We start from the raw sequence: 23255 nt of genomic DNA, 5'->3' as shown, positions 1-23255 counted from the left end.
CCACCATAGTTGATTGACATGAGCGTCTTACCTCAGAGCCGCCCTAAATCAGCTGTAACAGTTCGACCTCCATTGTTTCGATGCCGGAGCACGGATGTAAATATCTCTGATTGAGCGATTGAGGTGTTGTGTTGCTGGATGTAATAATGAACATAGTGGTCGTCATTTACTCCCGACATCTGAGCCGCTGAAGATGCAGTGGATTATGTTTGTATGTGAAGGGAATGAACCTCCCGATCTACATATATCCGTCTATGTTCACGCGAATCATTCATGATCCAGCTTCACTTACAGCAGACGTGAGTATAAGGTATTTTTTTGTGTGTGTGCTAGTTAACGTGCTAGTTTGCAAGTTTAGCGGCTAAATGCGGCTAAAGTAAACAGGCTCGTCACTCCACAGAGAGAAGAGGGGGGGCGGGGTGAGCAGAGCTCATTTGCATTTAAAGCAGCCTCGACCAGAATGAGATGATTTTTGCAGAGCTGATTTTGACAAGGTAAAAAGGGTGTTGTTTTACAAAACCATTGAGAATTTTTAACCAAAGTATATTATAGACTTTTCATTAAGACCCTAAAGAATCATATCAGCTTGTGGACAATAGGCATCCGATGTGCATAACATTTATGAATCAACTTATGTAACTTTACTTATCAATGTAACTTTTCTCATGTTGTTAGTTATCAGGTATTTGCAAGGTAATGACCAAACTTTCTTCGAAACGATTCTAGTTGTTTATTACATAAGGCACAGAAACAGACTCCTCCTAAAACAAAACTCGAATTTTCTCATTGTTCTTTGATTTAGATGATGAAAGACACTGTTTACCTTTATAAATATTTTACATAGATCCAATGAGTGACAGAGATTGGAGGAAAAAAAGACCTCTTAAAAGCATGAGAACTGCATGTGGCACTCCATCAGTACCAACCTCAAACTCTTTTGGACAAACAGGAATTTCATGCTTATCTAAAAACTCCATTTTGAAAGATTGAGATGCAAAAATACATTCTTTTTATTCCAGATTAGACATGAGGTGTAAAATTGTGTTTAAAAATTAGGTTCCAAGCTAATAACATTTGCATATGCAAAAAGGGACAAATATGATATGGATTTTCATCATGCTTTAATTAAATTAAAGATTAATTAAATATTTAATTAAATCCAAAATCCTAGTCATGCATGATGTGTTACAGAATATATTACAGATGCCATAACAACACCTGTTAACTACCAGTTAAAAGAAAATATTGAAATACAATCGAATAATAAAGCAAAAATTCATAGTTAATATCCCATTCACAGCTTAAAATCAGGTATTATTGTTTTTACATTTAATTCACATCTCTACATCATCTCTTTGCATGATGCTTTGCATGTTTTCGAATCTTGGAATGCATATCTTTTTTTTTTTTTATCATTTTCATGCACTTCTGAGAATCTCTGACGAATGTCCAACATAAAACCAACTTTACCGCACTCAGCAGAGGAGGCTGTTATGGCCAAAAGTGGTGAGAGAAGAGGGGAAGAGAGCTTACTGTCATGGAGCAGATGCTTTCAAAGATGGAGAAAAATTGTCTGTCGACTTTCAAGAGGAAAACTGACTGAAAATAGTATATTGACTGCTGATTGTCAATCTACAACATTCGTCCAGGTGATGTGACTCTTCTAAGCTAGGAATTGTTCACTACCGACTGCTTTATAATTTTTCTGTTTCAGGGTTCTTTGTATAATATTGTTCTGACATCCAAATAAGATTTATGTCTGATTTTGTTTTTAGTAGATTTAAGATTCTCTTAATGTTAGGGGTTTACGAGACAACATTAAAAGGAAATCCATGTTTATTTTTGTTAGACGTACTAATGCAAATATAATTTTCTTACAAGAGACTCATTTATGTGAAACTGATGTTAAATGGTGGTGTTCTCAGTGGGGAGATCAAATATTTTGCTGTCAGGCTTCTCATCATTCGGCAGGTGTCGCTATTCTTGTGAATAAGTTTAAAGGTGACGTTCTAGAATCGGTTAGTTCAACAGAAGGGAGATGGCTACTCATAGTTGTTAGGATGGACAATTCTGTTTTTGTTTTAGGTCATGTTTATGGCTACAATTCTTCTGTCCAAGCCAAGAATATGTCCATGGAGGTCACTCATTCTGTATCTGTGTTGTTGAGAAAATATCAAGGTGCCTTCTTGGTAATGTGTGGTGACTTTAATGACGCCCCAGATGATTTCTTGGATCGTTTCCCACCACATATGTCATACTCCTCTAAATTTAATTTACTACCTTTTTGTCTTCAAATCTATCTATTGTGGATATCTGGAGGTTCTTAAATTCTAGTGAAAAATTTTACTCTTGGATTAATTCCTCTCGATCTTGACCTATGGTTGGCCAATCATGATTGTATCCTATATATAACAGAGGTTTCGTATTCTTATGCACACCTTTCAGATCATAAAATGATTGTTTTGGTTCTCTCTGGTTGTAAAGTTAAAAACTATAGCTTACAAGGATATTGGAAGTTAAACAATAATCTGCTCAATAATGAGAGATTTGTCAATCAGGTTCGAGAAATAGCACAATACATTTTTGGAAGTGACCAAATGACATATATTAAGAAGTGGGAGCTCTTCAAGTTTAAAGTTAGACAGTCAGCAATTTATTTTAGTAAACAAATTAAACATAATAGTTTGACTAAGCTAAGCTGCACCACACTCCGGACTGCATCTCCCATCCTCCACCGCACTGATTGCGTCAGCCCCTGTGACCAATCAGGCGTTCTATAAAAGCCCCGGTCCTTCCCAGTGCACTTCACGGATTGTTGTATTGTTGTTATCCCCATCGTTAGCGTTTCCTAGTTTCTTGTGCCCTGTTCCTAGTTCCTGGTTTTTGATCTCTCGCCTGGTTTTCTCGTTTTCTTCTGCCTAGCCGCCTGCCTTGTGGATTATCGCTTGTTAAAGGATTATTTTTCTCGTCTTGCCTGCGTTTTACCTGTTGCTCCTGTTTGACCCTGCCTGCTCGACTATGTATCTGTCTCGTCCATATAATAAAAGCTCGCAAATGGATCCGCTCGCCTCTCGTCATTCACTCCCCATTACAAAAGGTAAGCAGAATAATTTTATAAGTGATGTGAGGAGAAACAGGAAGCCAGTGGAGGTTAAAAAGAATAGGAGTAATATGATCAGACTGTTTGGTATACATTAACATTCTTGCAGCAGAATTTTGAATACGTTGCAAACGGGAGATAGAGCATGCAGATAATCCAGAAAAAAGAGCATTACAGTAGTCAAGGCGAGATGTGGCAGAAGGAAGAATTGATGTAGCTTCAAGGTCAATTCTAGGGGGATTAGTTATGTTTTTTGTTACAGTTGGGGGGCCGACAACTAAAATTTCTGTTTTTGTCAGATTTAAGCTTAGAGAGTTGAAGCTAAGCCAAGCTTTTAACTCATCGACACATGACACTAGCGCAGTAGTCTGGTGAATAGAATCAGGTCGGCAAGAAGTATATATCTGAATATCATCAGCATAATAGTGGTAATGAAAACCATAGTTACGAATAATTTGTCCAAGGGGCATAATGTAAATAATAAATAATAATGGACCTAGAACTGAGCCCTGTGGGACACCCAATTTAAGAGGGACAACGGGAAATTTGTAGTTATGCATGGTGATATAATACTGTCTATCCGTCAAATAGGAGGAAAGCCAGGCTCGCGCAGCTCCTGAGATGCCAATCTGAGAGGCGCATGAGTAGTAGCTTATGAGAGACAGTGTCAAAAGCTGAGCTAAGGTCAAGTAATAAGAGTATGGAAAGGTTGCCCCAATCACAAGAAAGGAGGAGATCATTTATAACCCGTACTAGAGCAGTTTCGGTACTGTGTTGCGAACGAAAACCTGACTGAAATTTTTCAAAGTGTTTGTTGCGGGCTAGAAATGACTGCAACTGAGTGGCAACAACCTTTTCCATGAGTTTTGAAACAAACGGTAGGTTGGAAATGGGGCGATAATTAGCATAATCACCTGGGTCCAGTGTTGGCTTTTTAAGAACAGGAGTGATAGCAGCAGTTTTGAGTAAAACTGGGACAGTAGCAGAGATAAGACACATGTTTACAAGATGTGAAATAGAACCAGAAATGGCAGAGGAACAGTGTTTCAAAAGGAACGTTGGTGCAGGGTCAACATGGCATGTAGAAGAGTTGGATTTTTGTATTATTTCATTAATAAAGGTGGGGTTTGTCAAGGAGAAGCTATTGAGCGTTTGAATAGGCTGAGCTAGTTTACAAGTAGAAGTGGTCAGTTCTGCATCAAATGTCCCACATACAGCGTCCAGCTTTCCCTGAAAGTAACGTAAAAAGGAACAGCATAAATCATCAGATTCTTGTAAAGAAGCATTCTGTGTAGGAGGCTGAACTAGCCGGTTCACCATGCTGAAAAGTGATTTGGGCTTATTGCTTGTAGTGCTAATAGTTTTGGAGATATAGGAAGAATGAGCTGTGTTCAAGGCAATTTTGTAATGCTTAACATGATCTGAAAAAGCCAGATAGTGTACAGTTAAACCCGTTTTCCTAAAAAGGCGTTCAAGTTGTCTGCCTTTGGCCTTCATAGCTCGTAGCTCCTCGTTATACCATGGAGCAGAGCGAGACATGGGAACAGACCTAGTAATAGTTGGAGCAAGCTCGTCTAAAACATCAGCAATAGCAGAGTGATACAAATCATAAATCTTGGATGGACAAGTAAAATTGAATACATCAGAAACAGCAGATGAAGCAATAGAGGTAGTAAGTGCATCAATGTTGATAGCACTGAGCTTACGATAAGAAATAGTTTTGTTTACAGTACATTTCATTGGGTAAGTGATTGTAAAGTGCATTTGACTTGTTGGTGATAGCCATGGAAAAGCCAGTGTTATGGATCAACTGGGGATCATGTTAACTGGGGATGCGCGCGTGCACGCCAGTATGTTTACCTGGATTTCCAGCAGATGTTAGACGACGACAGATTCGTCACATGCGAAATTGCACAGATCATAAAATTAAAAACGTGTTTCACCAGTAGTATACATTTGGTATGCAAAATAAAGCTCCTTGATTTCGCCGTGTTCGTGTCTGTGTATTTCACGCAGTTTTAAGGAAGTTTACCATTCTCCCATGTCACGCTCATAAACCACACCCACTTTAACATGGGACAATCGTTACAATAAATAGTCAAACGCCTCAACGAACTGAAGTAAAACTGTAAGTATTGTTGTTTCAGTATCTGTGTATAGCATTGTGTCTGTAGTGTGCTGTTATATGTTCTAAAGAACAAATATAGATTAAGATAAAATTAGCGGTAGGCTACCTAAAGCAAACAAGAACTGCGAAGTCCATTAAGTTTTTATTGACTTTTATTGTCTTGTTAATTGATCTTAAGTTTACTATTGTTCCTAATCAAATTATTAATTTTCTGAGTTATTACTTAATATTAAAGAAAAGAAAATAATAAAAAAACAACAACAGATGCTTGAGTTTAAGTGATTTTACACTTCTTTTTTTTATTATTATTATTTTCTGAGATCTCTTGATTGGTCTGATGCCTCTGTATCCTCTTCCCTGGACATATGACTGATTTATGACTGATCTGAAATCAACATTTAGCATAGGCTTAGATCTCTGTTTAGACCAATTCATGACTCCTGCTTTTCATTTTTTACATACTACATCCTGGGCTCCCGTTGTGTTTCTAACAGTAGAAAACATCATAAACAGATTCAGAAGCCGAACTCTATAATATGTGTGATGAACACAGGAAGGTATTTTCATACAATTCCTATTAGCTATATGTATGTAACATTTGTAGCATGTTTACATTTACAAGGTAACAAAGTTTTTGACAAGTGTTTAACAATTTAAAATGAACCATGTTGTAGGGAACTTTCGACTCATGCTCTTTTTCCAGTTTCCATACTGTCTTTTGTCCTGTGACAACCACTCAATGGCAACCACAACTTTTTCATGTTGAACATATGATACTGTGATGATGAATTTTTACATATATGGCTAATTTATTTTTTTGTTTGGTTTGTTTTTTTTTTTTATCTTTTTTTTTTTATCAAGATCCAAAGTTTAGCTTAACTAATTTTCCATTAAATGATGTGACAATGACCTAAAATTAGTGAGTCTGTGACATTAACCTGTGCTGATTAACCTGTGCCTCCCCCATGTAAACCCGTCCTGTTAAAGCTACAATCAAATGCTTTTAAGCACACAACCTCCATGACATGATGTAGTAATAAAATAAATTTGGTGAGTATGTGACCTTGTAAACCTGTGCCACCAGCAAAGAAATAAAGAGACAGTACACATCACTAACCTCATAATCATTCAGCACCTCACATGAATAGGATACCTCTCTCCTAAACATCAATTAGAATAGGATAAGCTTTATTATGTACTTCATTGCAGACTTATTAAACTGAAAATATGACACATATTCAGTTTTATAAGTAAAATGTAATGAGTGGGGGCCTCTTTATATGTAATATAACTTTCAATTATGCCAGTTATCTTCATTTCAGTGGTAACAACCTCACTAACACCTGTAAAGAGATGACAACAACCCCTGCAAAAACATGATCAGAATATGTAATCAATGCCTTAAAATGTTTCTGCTTAACTGAATGATGTTAATTAACCAGATCCAGTCTGTATCCAGACCAGATGATGAATCAGAACCTAGAGACGACCACAACCTCTCTGAATGTCAGCTGAGACCAAGACAAAACATTTCTGCCATATGCGACCCTGGACCACTAAATAAATAAATAAATAAATAAATAAATAAATAGCACGGGTATATTCGTATATTTGGTAAATATATCAAAACCTTTTTTTTTTTTTATTATTATTATTTTTTTTTTTTATTAATTGATTGGATTAGTAATATGCATTGCTAAGAACTTCCATCTGGACAACTTTAACGACAGTTTTCTCAATATTTAGATTTTTTTTTTCTGCACGCTCAGATTAAAGATTTTAAAGTAGTTGTATCTCAGCCAAATAATTAGCTTAACAAACCATATTTTATTCAGCTTTTAGCTGATGTATAAATCTCAATTTCAAAAAATTGACCCTTATGGCTGGTTTTGTGGTCCAGGGTCACATATGGACATTACACTGACATGTGTCATTTCTGACATAGCAGATTTTTCTTTCTAGTAACAGAAACATGCATTTTATGTAATGTTGCGTTGAAGCTACGGTATATGTATTATTAAAAGTGCTTTTTGTAATTTTGCTTTAACACCCATGTATATATGTTTGATAAACATTAAATAAATGTTTGTTAAACATTAAATAATTTGTTGAACTTAAATAAGCACAGATACTTCACTGCATCCTCTCTGTGTCACTAATTCGAAATTATGGGCACAATGCAAAACTATAGCTTGTTTATCACTTATTCTTTATATAAAAAAATATAAATAAATAATATTTAAAAAAAAAGAAAAGAAAAAATAAAGTTAATAAAGTGCTTGACGTCCCTTTAACCACATCAATATGCCTAAAATTAATACACAAATTAAATATATATATATTTTTTTAAACTACTGCACATAACAGGCTTTTTACAATGTAAATACTTTATTGTTAATTGTTATTAGAAAAAAAACATTCAATCCACGAATGTAGCCTAAATAAAACTATCTGGGCGTGGTGTGTGAGACACGACATGAAAACGCATTAAACTTCCCTTAAACGGCGTCTGATACATTGGAATAGCGAAGGGGAAAACAACAGAGTCCAAAAATGATACAAACATGCTCAAATAATGTGGAAAGCTTTGAAATCTGTTCCGTAGAAAATTCCATGTGACGAATCTGTGGCCATCCAACATCTGCTGGAATCTCAGGTAAACCTATTTGCGTGCACGCGCATATCCCCAGATAACATGATCCCCAATTGATACACAATACCGGAAAACAGCAAAGCCGCGTTAGGCCGCGATCACACCAAACGCGTTTTTGCAGCGAGAGGCGCCTTTTTTGAATTGTTTTCTATAGGCAGTATGAGGGGCAAATCGTGCCGTTTTAAGGCTAAGCAGGCTAAGGATAAGGCGCAGTCTACCCTTACGTCGCTGTCAGACCGTGTCAAATTTTGAATGGGATTGATAGGGAGGGCAGACGATAGACCCGCGACGACGTTACAGCGACGTCACTGTAGAACCAATCCTAGGCGGCGACGTGACGGCGGCGTACGTGAGAAATTTACATTAAAAACGACGTGTGATAGGTACGTCTGAACTATGTACGTCGCAATTCATGACGCCTGATACGTACGTCGTCGCATTTCATGATGCCTCATACAGACGTCGTTTCTGCCGCCTTAAAACGCATTTAAAAGTAGGCTATTTGCTATAGGCTATTGATTTTACAGTAACTAGATAACTAACAATTGGCAACAGTGCATAAGAATTCTAAATTTATTCCATGTATTATGAGTGTGCGTGTGTCTTTGTGTGTATTGGCTGTGTTACATCCTCCTTAGAAGTCTAGAGGAATTGAGGAGGCATAACAAAGAGAAATAAAATTTAAATTATAAAAGCGGTGAATAAAAGGAGAACACACTTCAGTGATGATTCCAGTAAATGGATCACTACGAATTTATCCAGAGGCTAACACATGCTGAGGCTTCCACTGCATGCCTCGTATAAAAGCTTTAATGAGTATGATTTTAGACATTGTTCAGTCCCCAAATTTGGACTACCCCAGTATTATTTTTGTTGAAATATCAATTTTTTGTTATGAATATTAAATAATGTTTAACAATTGGGTATTTTGCATTTTTTAAATGTCTAAATAGTAAATGTCTGTAACCCACAATAAAATACATAATAAATAATAAATATAACACAATAAAAATAATACTTCAGTTTACAGATAAAAAGATTTAATTTATTAGGTGCCTATGGAAAATGTGAATAAAAATATGCATAAATAATATAAAATAAATTAAAAATATGCTCCCAAGGATAACTAGCACACTTCAAACCAGAGAACAACGGCATAATGTAATGAACAAGTGGAAAGATTAAATAGATTACTAAGTAATTAGTTAATTTTAAGACCCTGCAAGATAAAGATTATATCTACCCGTTTGTGGTCCTAAACAAAAATTTATATGAATGAGAAGCGGATTTGGTGAGTTTCGACTCATTGTGCCACATTACTGTTGTGTTTGGTATTTATTTTTTCTGTTCAGTGTCATCATATAATTTATTTTTCTCTTTGCTTGAGTGTGATGAATTTGTTCTGTGAAAAAATATTAGCTCTGAAATTATCAAATTCAAAATAAGTATAATCAATTAATTTACTATTAGTACTATTAAAAAAAAAAGACTATCAAACTACTTGATCCACTACACCACAAACTTCTTTCTAAACTAATTTGTAATTTTCACTAAAAAAAAAAAAAAAAAAAAAAAAAAAAAAAAAAAAGTATGAAGGAAGACTTTTAATACTTAGCATTTGTCATCTGCTAGAATCTCCTTCACCTGAATAACTGTATCTTAGATCTGGTATCCAGTATACTGTAATTTTATATTTCTTTTTATATGTTTATAATTTTATATTTCCCACTCCGTGAGAACCTAAAACTCCAAAAGTTTATGTGTTGCATTTAAGTACAAAGGTGGTCTTCAATAAGTCTTTTAATTTTTTATTTTGCAGAGAAGAAAGAAAAAGAAATATGTGCTCGGGACAACATAAACATCTGTATCCCTTTAACCCTCTGGTACTGTTCTGTTCAACAGAGTTGAGTTTGTGGCAGAACCATTTACAGTCCTTGTATGTCTTTATAGGAATGCAGGGCTTTATTGTCCTAATAAGGTGTCAACCATGGCATCTATTTAATAATCTGAATTAAAATTTACACTCAGTAAGTTGCATACTGTTTTAGAATGTACTTAAATACTGAGGTGCAGATAATTGCAATAAGTGGTATAAATAGCAAAAAATCCTATTTTAACATAGTGTAAATAGCCTCTATTGCTATTTGCACTTAGTGCATATAGCCACTGCCTTATTTTATTCTATGCTTGGTAATTTATTTTCTACAATAACTTGCATTTGGGAATGTGGACAAAATTATTTGTAGCAACTTAAAAACATACGCCACCAACACATGAACGCATCAATATATTTATAAATAAATTTTTGGGTTTCAAAATACAACTTTAAACTGTTGGGTGTAGTATTTCTATCATAAACATGTGGCCAAACATACAGATTAAATGGAAATAAACTATAGAGAAACAATGGTTTGCTCGTAATGCAAAGTTTAACAACAATCGTCAGGCCGCTGGCGCCGTCTGCTGGCATTTCTTAGGCTAGAACACGCAATTTTATTGTTTATACATGTCTTAATGTATTTTAATAGTGTTTATCAGTAAAACAATATGACTACTTACTTTTGATACTTAATTTCAACCAATTATTATTGCCTCATCATTACATGCAGCCTATTTAATTTGTACTAAAAGCTATTGTTCACTTATCTTAATTACAAAACATACATAAATAAAATCTTTAGCATATGATTAACAAAATAATAATTACTGACAGCACTAGTTAAAACATTTGAAAATGATACTGCATTGTTTTGAAACGTATGATTAGAATAGTATTTTCCTATATTTTGTTATTGTTGATTTATTGAAAATAATAGGCTGTTAAAATGACTTCATCTTCTGAAAACAATATTGCATATAGTTTGATATTGTGAGCTAATCTATTGACACATTGTATAGTCAGCTGATTTAAAAATAAAATCTTATAAGCATCAAAAATAAAAGCTCAGAATGGCATAGGCCTATCCCAGAATATTATGTTTATAGATTATAATTAGCAATTTTATGTTCTTATATTTGAAGTTGGTAATAATCGTGAACATAGCATAAAATTGTGACTCGGTGGTGTACAGTTTGCACAGTCATTAATCTCCAAGAGAAAGTGAATAAATTCTTTCTTTATTTTTTTTTTATTATTATGTTTATAAACAGTACAGAGATGGCATTACATAAAACTTTGTATACACGATTTGTGTCAAGGATATATCCAGTGTCATCAGAACACAGGAAAGTAAAAGAAAAAAGTTAATGATTGATAAAGAAAATATAAAAAAACCTAGGGGAAAAACATGACAGTAAGATATTAATTTAGTGTGGCGGCAACATACTCCTCCGGCGTTCGTGTCACGCGTCCGTGTTGCGACGTGCCCCTTCGCACACGTAAAAAGTACGCGACTGTTTCCTTTGGTTGGTAATCAGTGGCACGATTTGCCCCTCATATAGGCAGTGAGCGTTATGCGCGCTGTTTATGCGCCGCCGGCGCCTCGCGTTTTTGCCGGAGCGCTCTGAGCGCCTGAAGTTGAAAAAAAAGCAACTCTGAGCGGAAAAGCGCCCAACGTCATCGCGGTTTTTTCCATTATCCAATCGAATGAAAGGAGAGGCGGGCCTTCTGTTGTGGTGACGAAAGTTTTACCGACGCTTAAAAAGTCGGAGACTGCAGTGATGGAGCAGAAACTTTTGGTGTCTATCGCGGGTTACCCGGAGCTGTATGTTTTAAGTTTTTTTTTGCTGATATGACAGTTTACTTAACAGCAAAAAACCAAAGATTTTAGAGCGCTCGCGCTATAATCCTTTGATTAGATTGACAGGACGGCTTATTTGATGGTTGCCTAGCAACATATAAAACCGCAACGCACTGCTCTTTTTTTAAAAGTCACCAGAAAAAGGCAGTGCGGTGCGCCTCGCGTTTTTAGAACTAAAAAACGCGTTCGGTGTGATCGGGGCCTTAGCCAGAACCACAGCCAACCCAACATCAACAGAAGCTTACGGAGAGGAAAGCTTCCCAACCAGACAGTAAGCCAGCAGAACGACTAGTGAGAAGAGTGTTAGCTCACCTCACAGTCCGTCCGACAGATGTGAATCGAGGGGTGAGAGGGCTCGCAGCAGGTCGTCAACCGGGAGTTCCCAGCGGTAGCAACGTACACCAGCTGAACAGTAAAGTAAATCCAAGCTGCCAAAGACCACCAGCCAAGCAAAAAAGTTAATCCAGCGAGAGTAAATCCAAAAAGTAGTAGTAGTAGTACAGTATCGAAAACACAGACGATCATAAACATACAAAAACAACCCAGTGTGGAGCGGCAATGTTAATAAATTGGCTTCAAAGAGATTTAACTATTATTGGCAGAGTCCTACTGACTAAAGTAGAAGGGATATCTAGATTTATTTATCCGGCATTATCTCTTTTTGTTCAAGACTCTGTTTGTAAAAAAACAGAGGTCCCGGACCTCCCATAAGCATTAAGGGCCCCCATAACACCCAAATATATATATATATATATATATATATATATATATATATATATATATAATACTTAAAACATAAAACTTATTAAATGAAAAGATTCGATTGCTGCATTAAATTTAGACCTGCTCAAGTTAAATCATATTTTATTTTTACGCGTTTTTACAGCGTTGCGCATTTTAACCAATCACACACGACTCTGTTGAGTTTACAACGCAGTGACCAATCAGAGACGATCAGAACAGTCATCGCTGAAACCGGAGTTTTGTTCAGATTGAACTCGCGAATTCGCTCATAATAAACAACAAAGTGCAGATGTACGAACTATGTAAGTGACAGATTTATTTATCATACAGTGTATGGACAGTTTCATTGATTAGTTCACTTTCTCTTAACACAATAGTGCATTTTATTTTATTGTTTAGTGTTGCCTTTGGCATTGTTGATGTACTGTTTCCTATTTAATACTGTACAGCCGCCTTGTCACAATTCTGTATTGTTAAAGGCGGTATATAAATAAAGGTGACTTGACTTGACTTGATTATAAGAGGAGTTATGAGTGTTTAAACACTCGATAGACTGACTGTGTTCATTTAGACTGTGTTCTTTCACTGCCTAATTCAGTTTCAGTCTAATAAAATGCATTTTCCCAAAATTCAGGATATGGGGGCAGAAAATGTATATTTATATCATTTCATATAGTTAATCAATATCACACGAAGAGTGCCATTTATTATTATTTTATTATTATTATTATTATTATTATTATTTTGTTGTTGTTGTTGTTGTTGCAAAAATCATAAATGGGATATTGATTTTATACAACAGTTCAATAAACTATAAGTTAACATTAAGTGACTTACGTTTTAGACACCATATTGACTATTTTTGCTCTATTTCGCCAACAAAAATCATTCCAAACACAGCCACTGCACTGTTCTGCGTCTCTAAACAACATGACGGTGTTTCGTTCCTGAATGAATCAACCTTTAAATGATTCGGTTCAATCGCAATGACTCACTTATCAACTGTGACTTACTGACACCTACTGGCGATTGTAATTCCACATTTAATTCTTCATTTGTTAAAGTAATTGTAAATATCAGCATTCAGTGTTTTAGGATTCAAATATTAAAACATTTTTCATGCATTTGTAACTGCAGGTTAAATACATTCATGTTCTGCATTAAACAGTGGGGAAATACATCTAAATGACAATTCAGATGCAGCGTTTGTGTTTCCTCTATATCGAAAAGATAGTGTTGATAATGATTTTATTTGTGTGATAACAGCCTAAAATGTCTTATTATTCTAAGTGACTTTATTGATTCTGTATAAGAATTTGACACAGAAGATAATGCACACTTTCAGAAAAAAGAATGGTTTTATAAAGGTTTACAAAAGGTAAAAATCACTTTAAACTTGTTTGAAAATAGTAATTTCCTCAGCTAGATATTTAATTCTTCTTAGAATTGGGTTTTCTCAATGATAACACGGACAAGACAAAAATCTGAAACATATTAATATAAGGTTTTTTTTTTGTGGGGGGGGGGTGGTTAAAAAGTAGAGCTGCAAAACGATTAGTCGCAATGAATCGATTCAAAATAAAAGTTCATGTTTGCATACTATGTGTGTGCACTGTGCAAATTTATTATGTATATGTAAATACACACACACATATATATATATATATATTTACATATATATTAAAAAAATATATGTAATTGTATGTAAACGTATAGAATTATACATATACATATTTTATTTATAAATAATTTTTTTCTTAATATATACATGTATGTGTGTGTATTTATATATGCATAATAAATATACACAGTACACACACATAGTATGAAAACATAAACTTTTATTTTGAATCGATTCATTGCGACTAATCGTTTTGCAGCTCCATTACAAAGCATTTAAAGTTGTTGTTGGCTCTGTTGAAATATAATTGATGAACTCGTGCTTCAATTCAACTAATTCATGTAATAATGTGCTATCAATTGAGAAAAACCTCCCAGTGTTATGGACATCGCCATCTTTGATACGTCACTATGGTCACCTTAACTCTGTTGTGTTCTTATTTTCAGTCAATGTAATCGAGTAAGTGAACGGATAGTTTCTGCCCTACATGTCTTACATATGTAAAATTCAAAAGTTCTCTTATGCTTTGTGGTCATTTTCTGTATTTATAGCATGGATGCATCTAAAGAAGACAGATCTTTGGGAAGGTCTAGCCAGCAGTTTTGGTCAGCAGAAATGGGCAAGTCCATTTAAAACCTCTATATATTTATACTGTATTCTTGACTTTCTGAACATAAGGAGACTGACCAGCTGTGTGTGAACAGAGTCTGGCTTTTGTCAGAAACCAAGGAGTGAGCTAGAGGAATGAACCTGTACTAGTTTTTCTATCCTTATATAGACAGATATTTCTGATTTTGGTATTTACTGATTTCTTTTTTGACGTTCAGTCCCATCATGCTGCTGCTGTTTCCTCGCCTGACTTGGACACGAAGAACATTAATGGTCCACATAAGCGAGTTGAGCCACAACAGTCAGACAAAGCAAGAACATCAGGAAATAAAACAGTAACCATCTCATGCATGCAGCAACTGTCTACTGATATCTGTTGAGGGTAGAGAAAACAATTTAAGACAGCCTCATTGACAGCGTTTCTTTTGTCTGTTCTTAAAAATGTGTATTGGAAGTAGGGCTGAACAATATAGGCAAAAAACAAAACAAAACATTTTTTCATATCAGTCAATATCAATAATTATTACAATAAAATGCACATCCTTATTTCTTTCAAGTTTAAAGGCAGATTTTTGTTCCTAAATAAAAGTTTTAGAAGGCAAACTGTTAATATTATATATACATAACACAAAGAATAAAAAAAATGTATGACGTTTGTTTATTTTGCTAAGAAAGAAATGACAACAGGACAAATAAGTACAATAGAAAGGTAGATTAAAAGCAATAATTTTTCTGCTGCTGCTACTGTTGTTTCATGATTTTTAAGAAAGTACACTAGGCTTACAGCAGGGGTCTCCAACCTTTTTTACACCATGGACCGGTTATGGTTTGAAAACATCCCATGCGTATGTGTCTTAAACGCAGGGAGACGTGAAAGAGGAATTAATATGGAGATAAAATAATGCCATAAAGATTTGCATGTGAAGAGTACGTGTTGTGCAACTGTACATAAAACTGTAAATGTAAATTAAATTTGCATCCACAAGAGAAGGTTTGTAAAAGTGTAAATCGTTTTTCAAGCGTAAGAAAAAATGATCCACTGCATTTTACTGTTACTCGTAAGTGTAATTCATGTAGTTAAATGGCTCTAATCCATGTTCAGTGAAAATGATTTGATGATGCAGCAGTAAACGAGCTACTACACCTTAAACCAGGCGTTCTCAACTCTGGCCCGCAAAATCCATTATCCTGCAAATTTCAGCTCCAATCCTAATCAAACACACCTGTACAAGTTCATCAAGATCTTTAAGGATCACTAGAAAGTCACAGGCAGGTGAGTTTGATCAAGTTTGGAGCTAAACTCTGCTGAAAATGGATCTCGTGGGCCACAGTTGAGAACTCCTGCCTTAAAACTTGTGTTTTTGAAATTTGCTCATTTAAAACTTGATCAAAACAGCGATTGATTAGAATGACAAATAAGTAAGCAAGTGACAAATATTGGCAGAGCCGGCACAAGGCATAAGAGAACAAGCTGGCCACCAGAGTACATGGCAGATTGAATTTATTTATTTATTTATTTATTTATTTACTCTTTTGTGATATACTGGATCAATGAGCAATGATAATTATACAAAAATGCAATAAAATAATCTACATGTATCATCTTATTATTTCCATAGCGACACATCATGCACAAAATCAGATCAGAATCAGATCAGAGGTGTTTACTGTCGGTTTGTCAGAATCTATTTAAACAAATAAATTTGATAATGGGTGTGTTAGATTTATAGTGTGTGAATAATCCAACATTGACAATAATTAGTTGTACTGGCAGCACTGAAGGGCCCCCAAATAACATTCTTCTTAGGGCCAACCCTGAATATTGGTATTGGTATCGAAAGCCAAATAGTGGTTTAATAATAACTATAATAATAATAATAATAATAATAATAATAATAATAATAGTCAATACATTGCCAGTTTTTAAAACACATTAGCTTCTTTTCTATCAGCCTGTTCAAATGTACAACATGTAAATAATGTGTTTGCTGCATAAGAGACGAATGAAAATGCAGATTGACTCTCTGACAGCAGGTGGATCTGAATGAACAGCACAGATAACACAGTTACTACAAACCAGCACAACTTTCTGTTTGTGACGTTGCTTGTCATGAAGACGAACGCCAGTCAAACAGTATTTACATGTTTTCAAACAGCCATTCTGAATTTTGTATTTGTCTTTATCAAACAACACTAAATACTTAAACACTTAATATTTATTATCAAACATTTGTTTATATTTATACATTTTAATCTGCAATAAATCATGCCGGCCCAGAAAAGATATCCTGATATTAGTTGAAAATATTGTTTACTTTATACATTTTATTGTAGTTTTATTGTATTTAAATGTTAAGTTTCTCTTTGTTATTTGAAAAATTTATTAAACTTGTTATAAAGTGGACAAAATTGAAGTTTTTTTTTTTCAGCCGGTTACATTACATGACAATATAATATGAAAATGTAATACAGTCACATGCCTAATTCATGCTTCATATTTAGTTATAGTTAAATTGTAGTTATAAAATTTACATAAAGGATTTAGTCTTACATAAGACAATCATGTGTGACTATGACAGAGATGATCTTACCACAGTTCCTTCAGTTCACATTGAGGATCCTCCAGTACAACTGAGAGAAACCTTATGCCCAAATCTCTTATTTTTTTATTAGACAGATCCAGTTTTCTCAGCTGTGAGGGGTTTGATCTCAGAACTGAAGTCAGAGCAGCACAATCTTCATCTGTGACACCACAATCACTCAAACTGCAGAGATGAAAACACACTTGTTAAACACTATGAACTGAAACCAAAAATAATATCAAAGACAAAAAAGAGTGAAACAAGATAAATGTGACATGATATGGACTCAGTCTAACAAACTCTCAGTGTGAAACAGAGCAAACATGATTCAGTTCAAGATTCTGCACAGGCTGCATATCACACCACATATACAACATTAAATCAGCCCAACTAACTCCACACTTTGTCCTAAATGTAAGATTAAAAGAGAGACCATATTCACTGTGTTTGAGTTTGCTGCATAATGAAGGTCTGTTGTTCAAGCTCTTGTACTGGACATTAAAATCTGTGGCTCGAACTAATTGACTTTTTATAATAGACTTTATAGACTTTATCTATTATAAGAGCTGGGCTTTGTTTGTTGAGTGTAATTATCACAATTTTAACAATAAAGACCTTTAACGTGGATCAAGTCCATATCATTTAAGTACTAACTTATTTGTACCATTAAACTCATTGGTTTTACTATTCTTGTTGGTTTTTAAACTAATCTACATGTTTAAGAGACTGACTGTCAGGTGCTTTAGAGTCCAGTGTGTATTTTTTCCCAATCACATCTCGCCATTATCTCCATCTATAAAACAGCTAAATACTAGAAATAAATTTCAAAAATTAAAAAAAAAAAAATGATAGAATAAATCATGGAAGAATTATAATGCTGTCATCAAAGTGTGTCTCAGGTGTGCTGTCAGATTAATACAATAACTGATACAATCATTATGAGATTCTGATTTTCTTTAAGAGTGAAGTGATTGTTCTCAGTGATACTTACTGAACTTTAATCACAGGCAGCAGATACTGAAGAACTTTCAGTTTTCAGCTTTATTGTTTTCTCCAACAAATTCATTAATGTCAAACTCGTCCAGCTTCTTCTCTGATGTCAACAACACAAAAACTACAGCTGACCACTGAGATGAAGAGAGTTTGTTGTTCTTTATTGTTCCAGATTTCAGATACTGTTGTATTTCCTCCACTAGTGAATGATCACCCAGTTCATTCAGACAGTGAAACAGATTGATGGATTTCTCTGGAGAGTCAATGATCCTGATCTTCATCTTGATGTACTCAAGTGTTTCCTCATTGCTGTCAGAGCTGCTTCTTTTCAGCATCATTATTTGTCGTAGGAGAATCTGATGAGACTCCACTGACAAACCCAGAAGAAACCGCAGGAAAAGATCCAGATGTCCATTTTTACTCTGTAGAGCCTCATCCACAGCTCTCTGATGCAGATCAGATAATGAAACATGTTCTGATGAATTGAGTTTAAACCAGTCCTTCACTTTAGACCATAAACTCTGCTCAAACACATTTCTGTTGTGGTTTGTCCAGGAAAGGTGCACATATAGAGCTGCTAGATGTTCCTGAATGCTCAGATGAACAAAGCAGAAGACTTTCCCCTGATACAAGCCAAACTCCTCTCTGAAGATCTGAGTGCACAATCCTGAGTACACTGATGCTTCTGTCACATCAATGCCACACTCTCTCAGGTCTTCCTCATAGAAGATCAGGTTTCCTTTCACAAGCTGCTGAAAAGCCACTTTCCCCAGTTTGAGGATCATGTCTTCATCTGTCACCTTCTTCTCATAGTCCTTCTCATGTTTGATGTTGGTCTGAAGGATCAGGAAGTGTGTGTACATTTGAGTGAGAGTCTTGGGAATCTCTCCAGTCTCTGCTTGACTCAACATCTTCTCTAGAACAGCGGCTGAGATCCAGCAGAACACTGGGATGTGGCACATGATGTAAAGACTCCTCGATGACTTAAGGTGTGAGATGATCCTGTCGGCCAGACTCTGATCAGTGATTCTCTTCCTGAAGTATTCCTCCTTCTGTGGCTCATTGAAGCCTCGTACCTCTGTCACTCGATGGACACACTCAGAGGGGACGAGATCAGCTGCTGCTGGTCTGGAGGTGATCCAGATGAGAGCAGAGGGAAGCAGATTCCCCACAATGAGGTTCGTCAGCAAGAAAAGACTGAGTATTTTGTCCTTCATCAAGTTGATTTCTCTGAAAGGAAGTGGAAATATGAGCTGGACGTCCTGATTCTCTTTCCCTTCAGCCCAGTCCAGGATGAACTTCTGCACAGAGACTGTTTTTCCAATGCCAGCGACTCCCTTTGTCAGCACAGTTCTGATGGCTTTGTCTTGTCCAGGTAAAGGTCTAAAGATGTCATTGCATTTGATGGCTGTGTCCTCTGTTGCTGTTCTCCTGGATTGTGTCTCAATCTGTCTCACCTCATGCTCATTACTGAACTCTCCACTCTCACTCTCTGTGATGTAGAGCTCTGTGTAGATCTCATTCAGGAGTGTTGGGTTTCCCTGCGTCGCTGTTCCCTCATACAGACACTTAAACTTCTTCATCAGATTTGATCTAAACATCTTAAGGACTTCACGCCTGTAAAATAAAATACTGCATTATTAATAAACTAATGAGAACAATGTGTTTTCTGTATCATAATCAAACAGTCTTTTACAGAAATATTAGACCTGAGTTCAGTCTTTGTATCTTCACTCTTATAATCTAATGTCTGATTCACAGACGCGTCACTCCTCATAGACACACAGCTGGACTCTGGTTCTGGTCTCTTCTGCTGAACTGAACTATAACAGAGAGAGATAACAACACAACAATCACTTTAAAGAGCACTTCAAGATCATTTCATTAACACTATTATTACAAAAATGTTTAAATGAATGGACTATATGCACAGAGCGTTCTTTAGCTTCACTTATTGCTGATATATAGCTATAACTGATTTGACCACAGACTGGAAATGACTGAGCTGGTTTATCTAAAACCAGGAAGTAACTGTGCATATCGTCCATTGAGTGTTTTCATAAATGTGTCTCTGTGTGACCAACATTATATATGTTAAAATATCAGAACAATGAACAAACATAATTTCTCACATTGCAGAAAGAACTATAAACACTATTCAGATCATATAAAATGACTTACTGTAATCATATTTTTATTAAAATATTATACCTGAGATCAGTCTGTGTATCTCCACTCTTAAAATCTATGATACGACCCATAGACGCGTCACTCCTCATAGACACACAGCTGGACTCTGGTTCTGATCTCTTCTGCTGAAATGAACTATAACAAAACAGATTCAATTATTTATGTTGAAAATCATAAATTACGTATTTTCATCAAAGAGCATTTCATGAAGAGGCTTTATGGTCTTTTTGTTTAAATAATATTCACATTTTATATTAAAAACAGACAAAAAACGGCACAATGGAGTCTCCCGCCTACTATCATTTAAGGTGATTTAATTCAGTGTTTGTTCAAAGTACCTGCATCCTGGAGAAACACCTTCATCTCTGGATGTTTGTGTGTCATCCATGATGAAACAGAATCTGATCTCCAGCACTGACTCTGAACGGAAATGACAAACAAACACAATAATTCAGCTGAACGGATCCGGAGAGAAACACGATCATGAGACGCGGCGTTTACTCAAATACACAATGTTAGTCGAGTGTTAACAAATGCTCAAATAAACCACAGACTGCACGAACCGCTAATTAAACCTAGTTCATCTGCTTAAAATGAAAAACTGTCAAACATATCTTTAAAAAACACACGTCCTTCAGAGAAAACATTAACGCGTCAGTCACCTGTAGTGTCTCGAGATCTCGATCATTTAGTTTCAGATTCACAAAATCCTCCAACTTTGTCCTCAAGAATCTACGAGATTCATGGTTTAACTTTTATAAATGTTCCTATGAAACACTTTGATGCTCCATGTTGTAATTGATCGTTTCTGGTTGTTTAAAAGGCGAAACTTCAGCTCTGATCATTTACTTTCACTTCTCATTTGTGCGTCTCGCGCTCTTTCTCAAGCTCCATCCGCTCAGCGGTGCACGTTTTGTGTCTTCACTAAATGAATGATTTCAGGTGTTCAACTAATATAATGTTAGGATGTAGCATGGCAAACGGCAAGTGTTAAGTGATTTTTAGGTTCGATAATCTTTGTATAGTTACCTATAATGCGTCGAATCATTTTTTGTCAGGTAACTTTATATGAAGTTCCAAACGTAGGTTCGGGAGGAGCCTAATCATTCAGTCCTGTCAATCATTATTACAAGCCTATATAAGCAGCTCTCATTGCACCGTCCCAACCTCAGTTCTTCCGGCATACGACCCCGCCCTGTCCGTGAACAGCCTCCCAGCCCGACGAACTCCCGCACTTCTCCAACTAACAACGCTCTGCAAAGTGACGCTTAATTCGGCTCCGGTTTTAGCTTTCGACAAGGGTAATACAGCTCGTCAACGATGTCCCGCGGATTTGCCCAGCCGCCTCCATCAAACGCAAACGCGCTTCTCCAGCCCGGTCACCGTAAATTAGGCATCTGCGCACTACAGCCGCTATAGTTCCTAATGTTATCCAAATTACAGCTAAACCGCTTTCATTCTTAAAAGCTACCTCTCTTAAAATACAGTTGAACGTTTGAGGCACGCTCGCCGCATCAAACATTCATTTCCCACGAAAACAATCAGAAATTCAGCTCTGTTTATCTTATCCGTCGCTCCTTCCGGCCCACCCACTGCTCCGAGCGATTTCTCGTTACATTCCGAAAGCGTTTATGATCTCATTCTTAAGCGGTATTCCTAAATGTATAATTTTATGTATAAATGTATAATTTTATTGCATAACTTACAAATCTTGAGCGTGTAATAGCTCAGTGTCGTGCGCTCCCATTCTACAGCGTACGGTAATGATAGACACGTCAATCTGAACAAATGATCCAATCCAACGCGCTCCAGCTGTTGAACAGCGTACGATTGGTCTCCACATATAATACCCACCCACTGCATCATAGCATCATAGATCTATGGGATTATTTTTGTGCCAATAAGAATGAACGTAACTTTATAAAACTGAATGTAACTTTCCAAGAAACGATCAAAAATATGCCACTGCAAAAGAAGAAAAACACAATGAAAATGAACTCAGTCGCACGAATTTAACATGCTCTTCAAATATGCTTCATTCTTTGTTAATGATTTTCAAAGAATCGTTTTCGCGAATCATGGATTCTGAATGCGTTGCCACAACTTTCGCTTACGCTTCGCAAATTTTCGTTTGCTGTTTTGGCACAAACCTCTCGTGGGGGCGGGCTTAACAGCGATCTACTCTGATTGGCTAATGAGCTTTTGATGGACAGTTGCTCTCTGACCTGGAAGCATGGACGGTGAAGTCAGTGGCGCAATACGTCGTGCTTTGTTTATAGAAACTATCAGAACTGTTGCACACTGTACATGAATAAAACTTTTATCGATGTTATTGATTAACGTTACTTTAGCAACACGAACTTACTTCAAGCTGCCCTGAGGGACAAGCTGAGGTGGAAGATGATGCTGCTCCGTGTCTCTCCTGGGAGCTCATCTTTAGAAACTAAGAGACGACCGTAGGTGAAATACTAATAACATTAATACTTAATATAAACAAAGCACGACGTATTGCACACCGCAACAACTTTCCAATATGTGCGCCACTGACGTCACCGTCCGTGCTTCCAGGTCAGAGAGCAACTGTCCATCAAAAGCTCATTAGCCAATCAGAGTAGATCGCTGTTAAGCCCGCCCCCACGAAAGGTTTGTGCCAAAACAGCAAACGAAAATTTGCGAAGCGTAAGCGAAAGTTGTGGCAACGCATTCAGAATCCATGATTCGCGAAAACGATTCTTTGAAAATCATTAACAAAGAATGAAGCATATTTGAAGAGCATGTTAAATTCGTGCGACTGAGTTCATTTTTTCATTTTCATTGTGTTTTTCTTCTTTTGCAGTGGCATATTTTTGATCGTTTCTTGGAAAGTTACGTTCAGTTTTATAAAGTTACGTTCAT

At 36.0% G+C, this 23255-nt stretch overlaps 1 protein-coding gene across 10 annotated transcripts in view; it reads right to left on the bottom strand.

Moving 5' to 3' along the window:
- The window catches only part of LOC127176403 (NACHT, LRR and PYD domains-containing protein 3), a 52669-nt gene extending 31218 nt beyond the window's left edge, over positions 1-21451 (bottom strand). For 7 of the 10 annotated variants that reach the window (XM_051128057.1, XM_051128064.1, XM_051128063.1 and 4 more), the window contains exons 1-2: positions 21390-21451; positions 20699-20780 (exon numbers count right to left, since the gene is read on the bottom strand). In XM_051128057.1, the coding sequence (XP_050984014.1) occupies positions 20699-20780; positions 21390-21408 (101 nt within the window). In that variant the 5' untranslated portion in view covers positions 21409-21451. Of the gene's footprint in view, positions 1-18970; positions 19788-19879; positions 19994-20381; positions 20496-20698; positions 20781-21022; positions 21218-21389 lie in introns of those variants that run through there. The other 3 variants (XM_051128061.1, XM_051128060.1, XM_051128059.1) reach the window with 3 other exon arrangements.
- Positions 21452-23255: the final 1804 nt, after the last annotated feature.

Source organism: Labeo rohita, chromosome 14 (genome assembly GCF_022985175.1).
Source record: "Labeo rohita strain BAU-BD-2019 chromosome 14, IGBB_LRoh.1.0, whole genome shotgun sequence".
In the NCBI taxonomy this organism is placed as follows: domain Eukaryota; kingdom Metazoa; phylum Chordata; class Actinopteri; order Cypriniformes; family Cyprinidae; genus Labeo; species Labeo rohita.
This window is presented reverse-complemented; position numbering and strand designations above follow the sequence as displayed.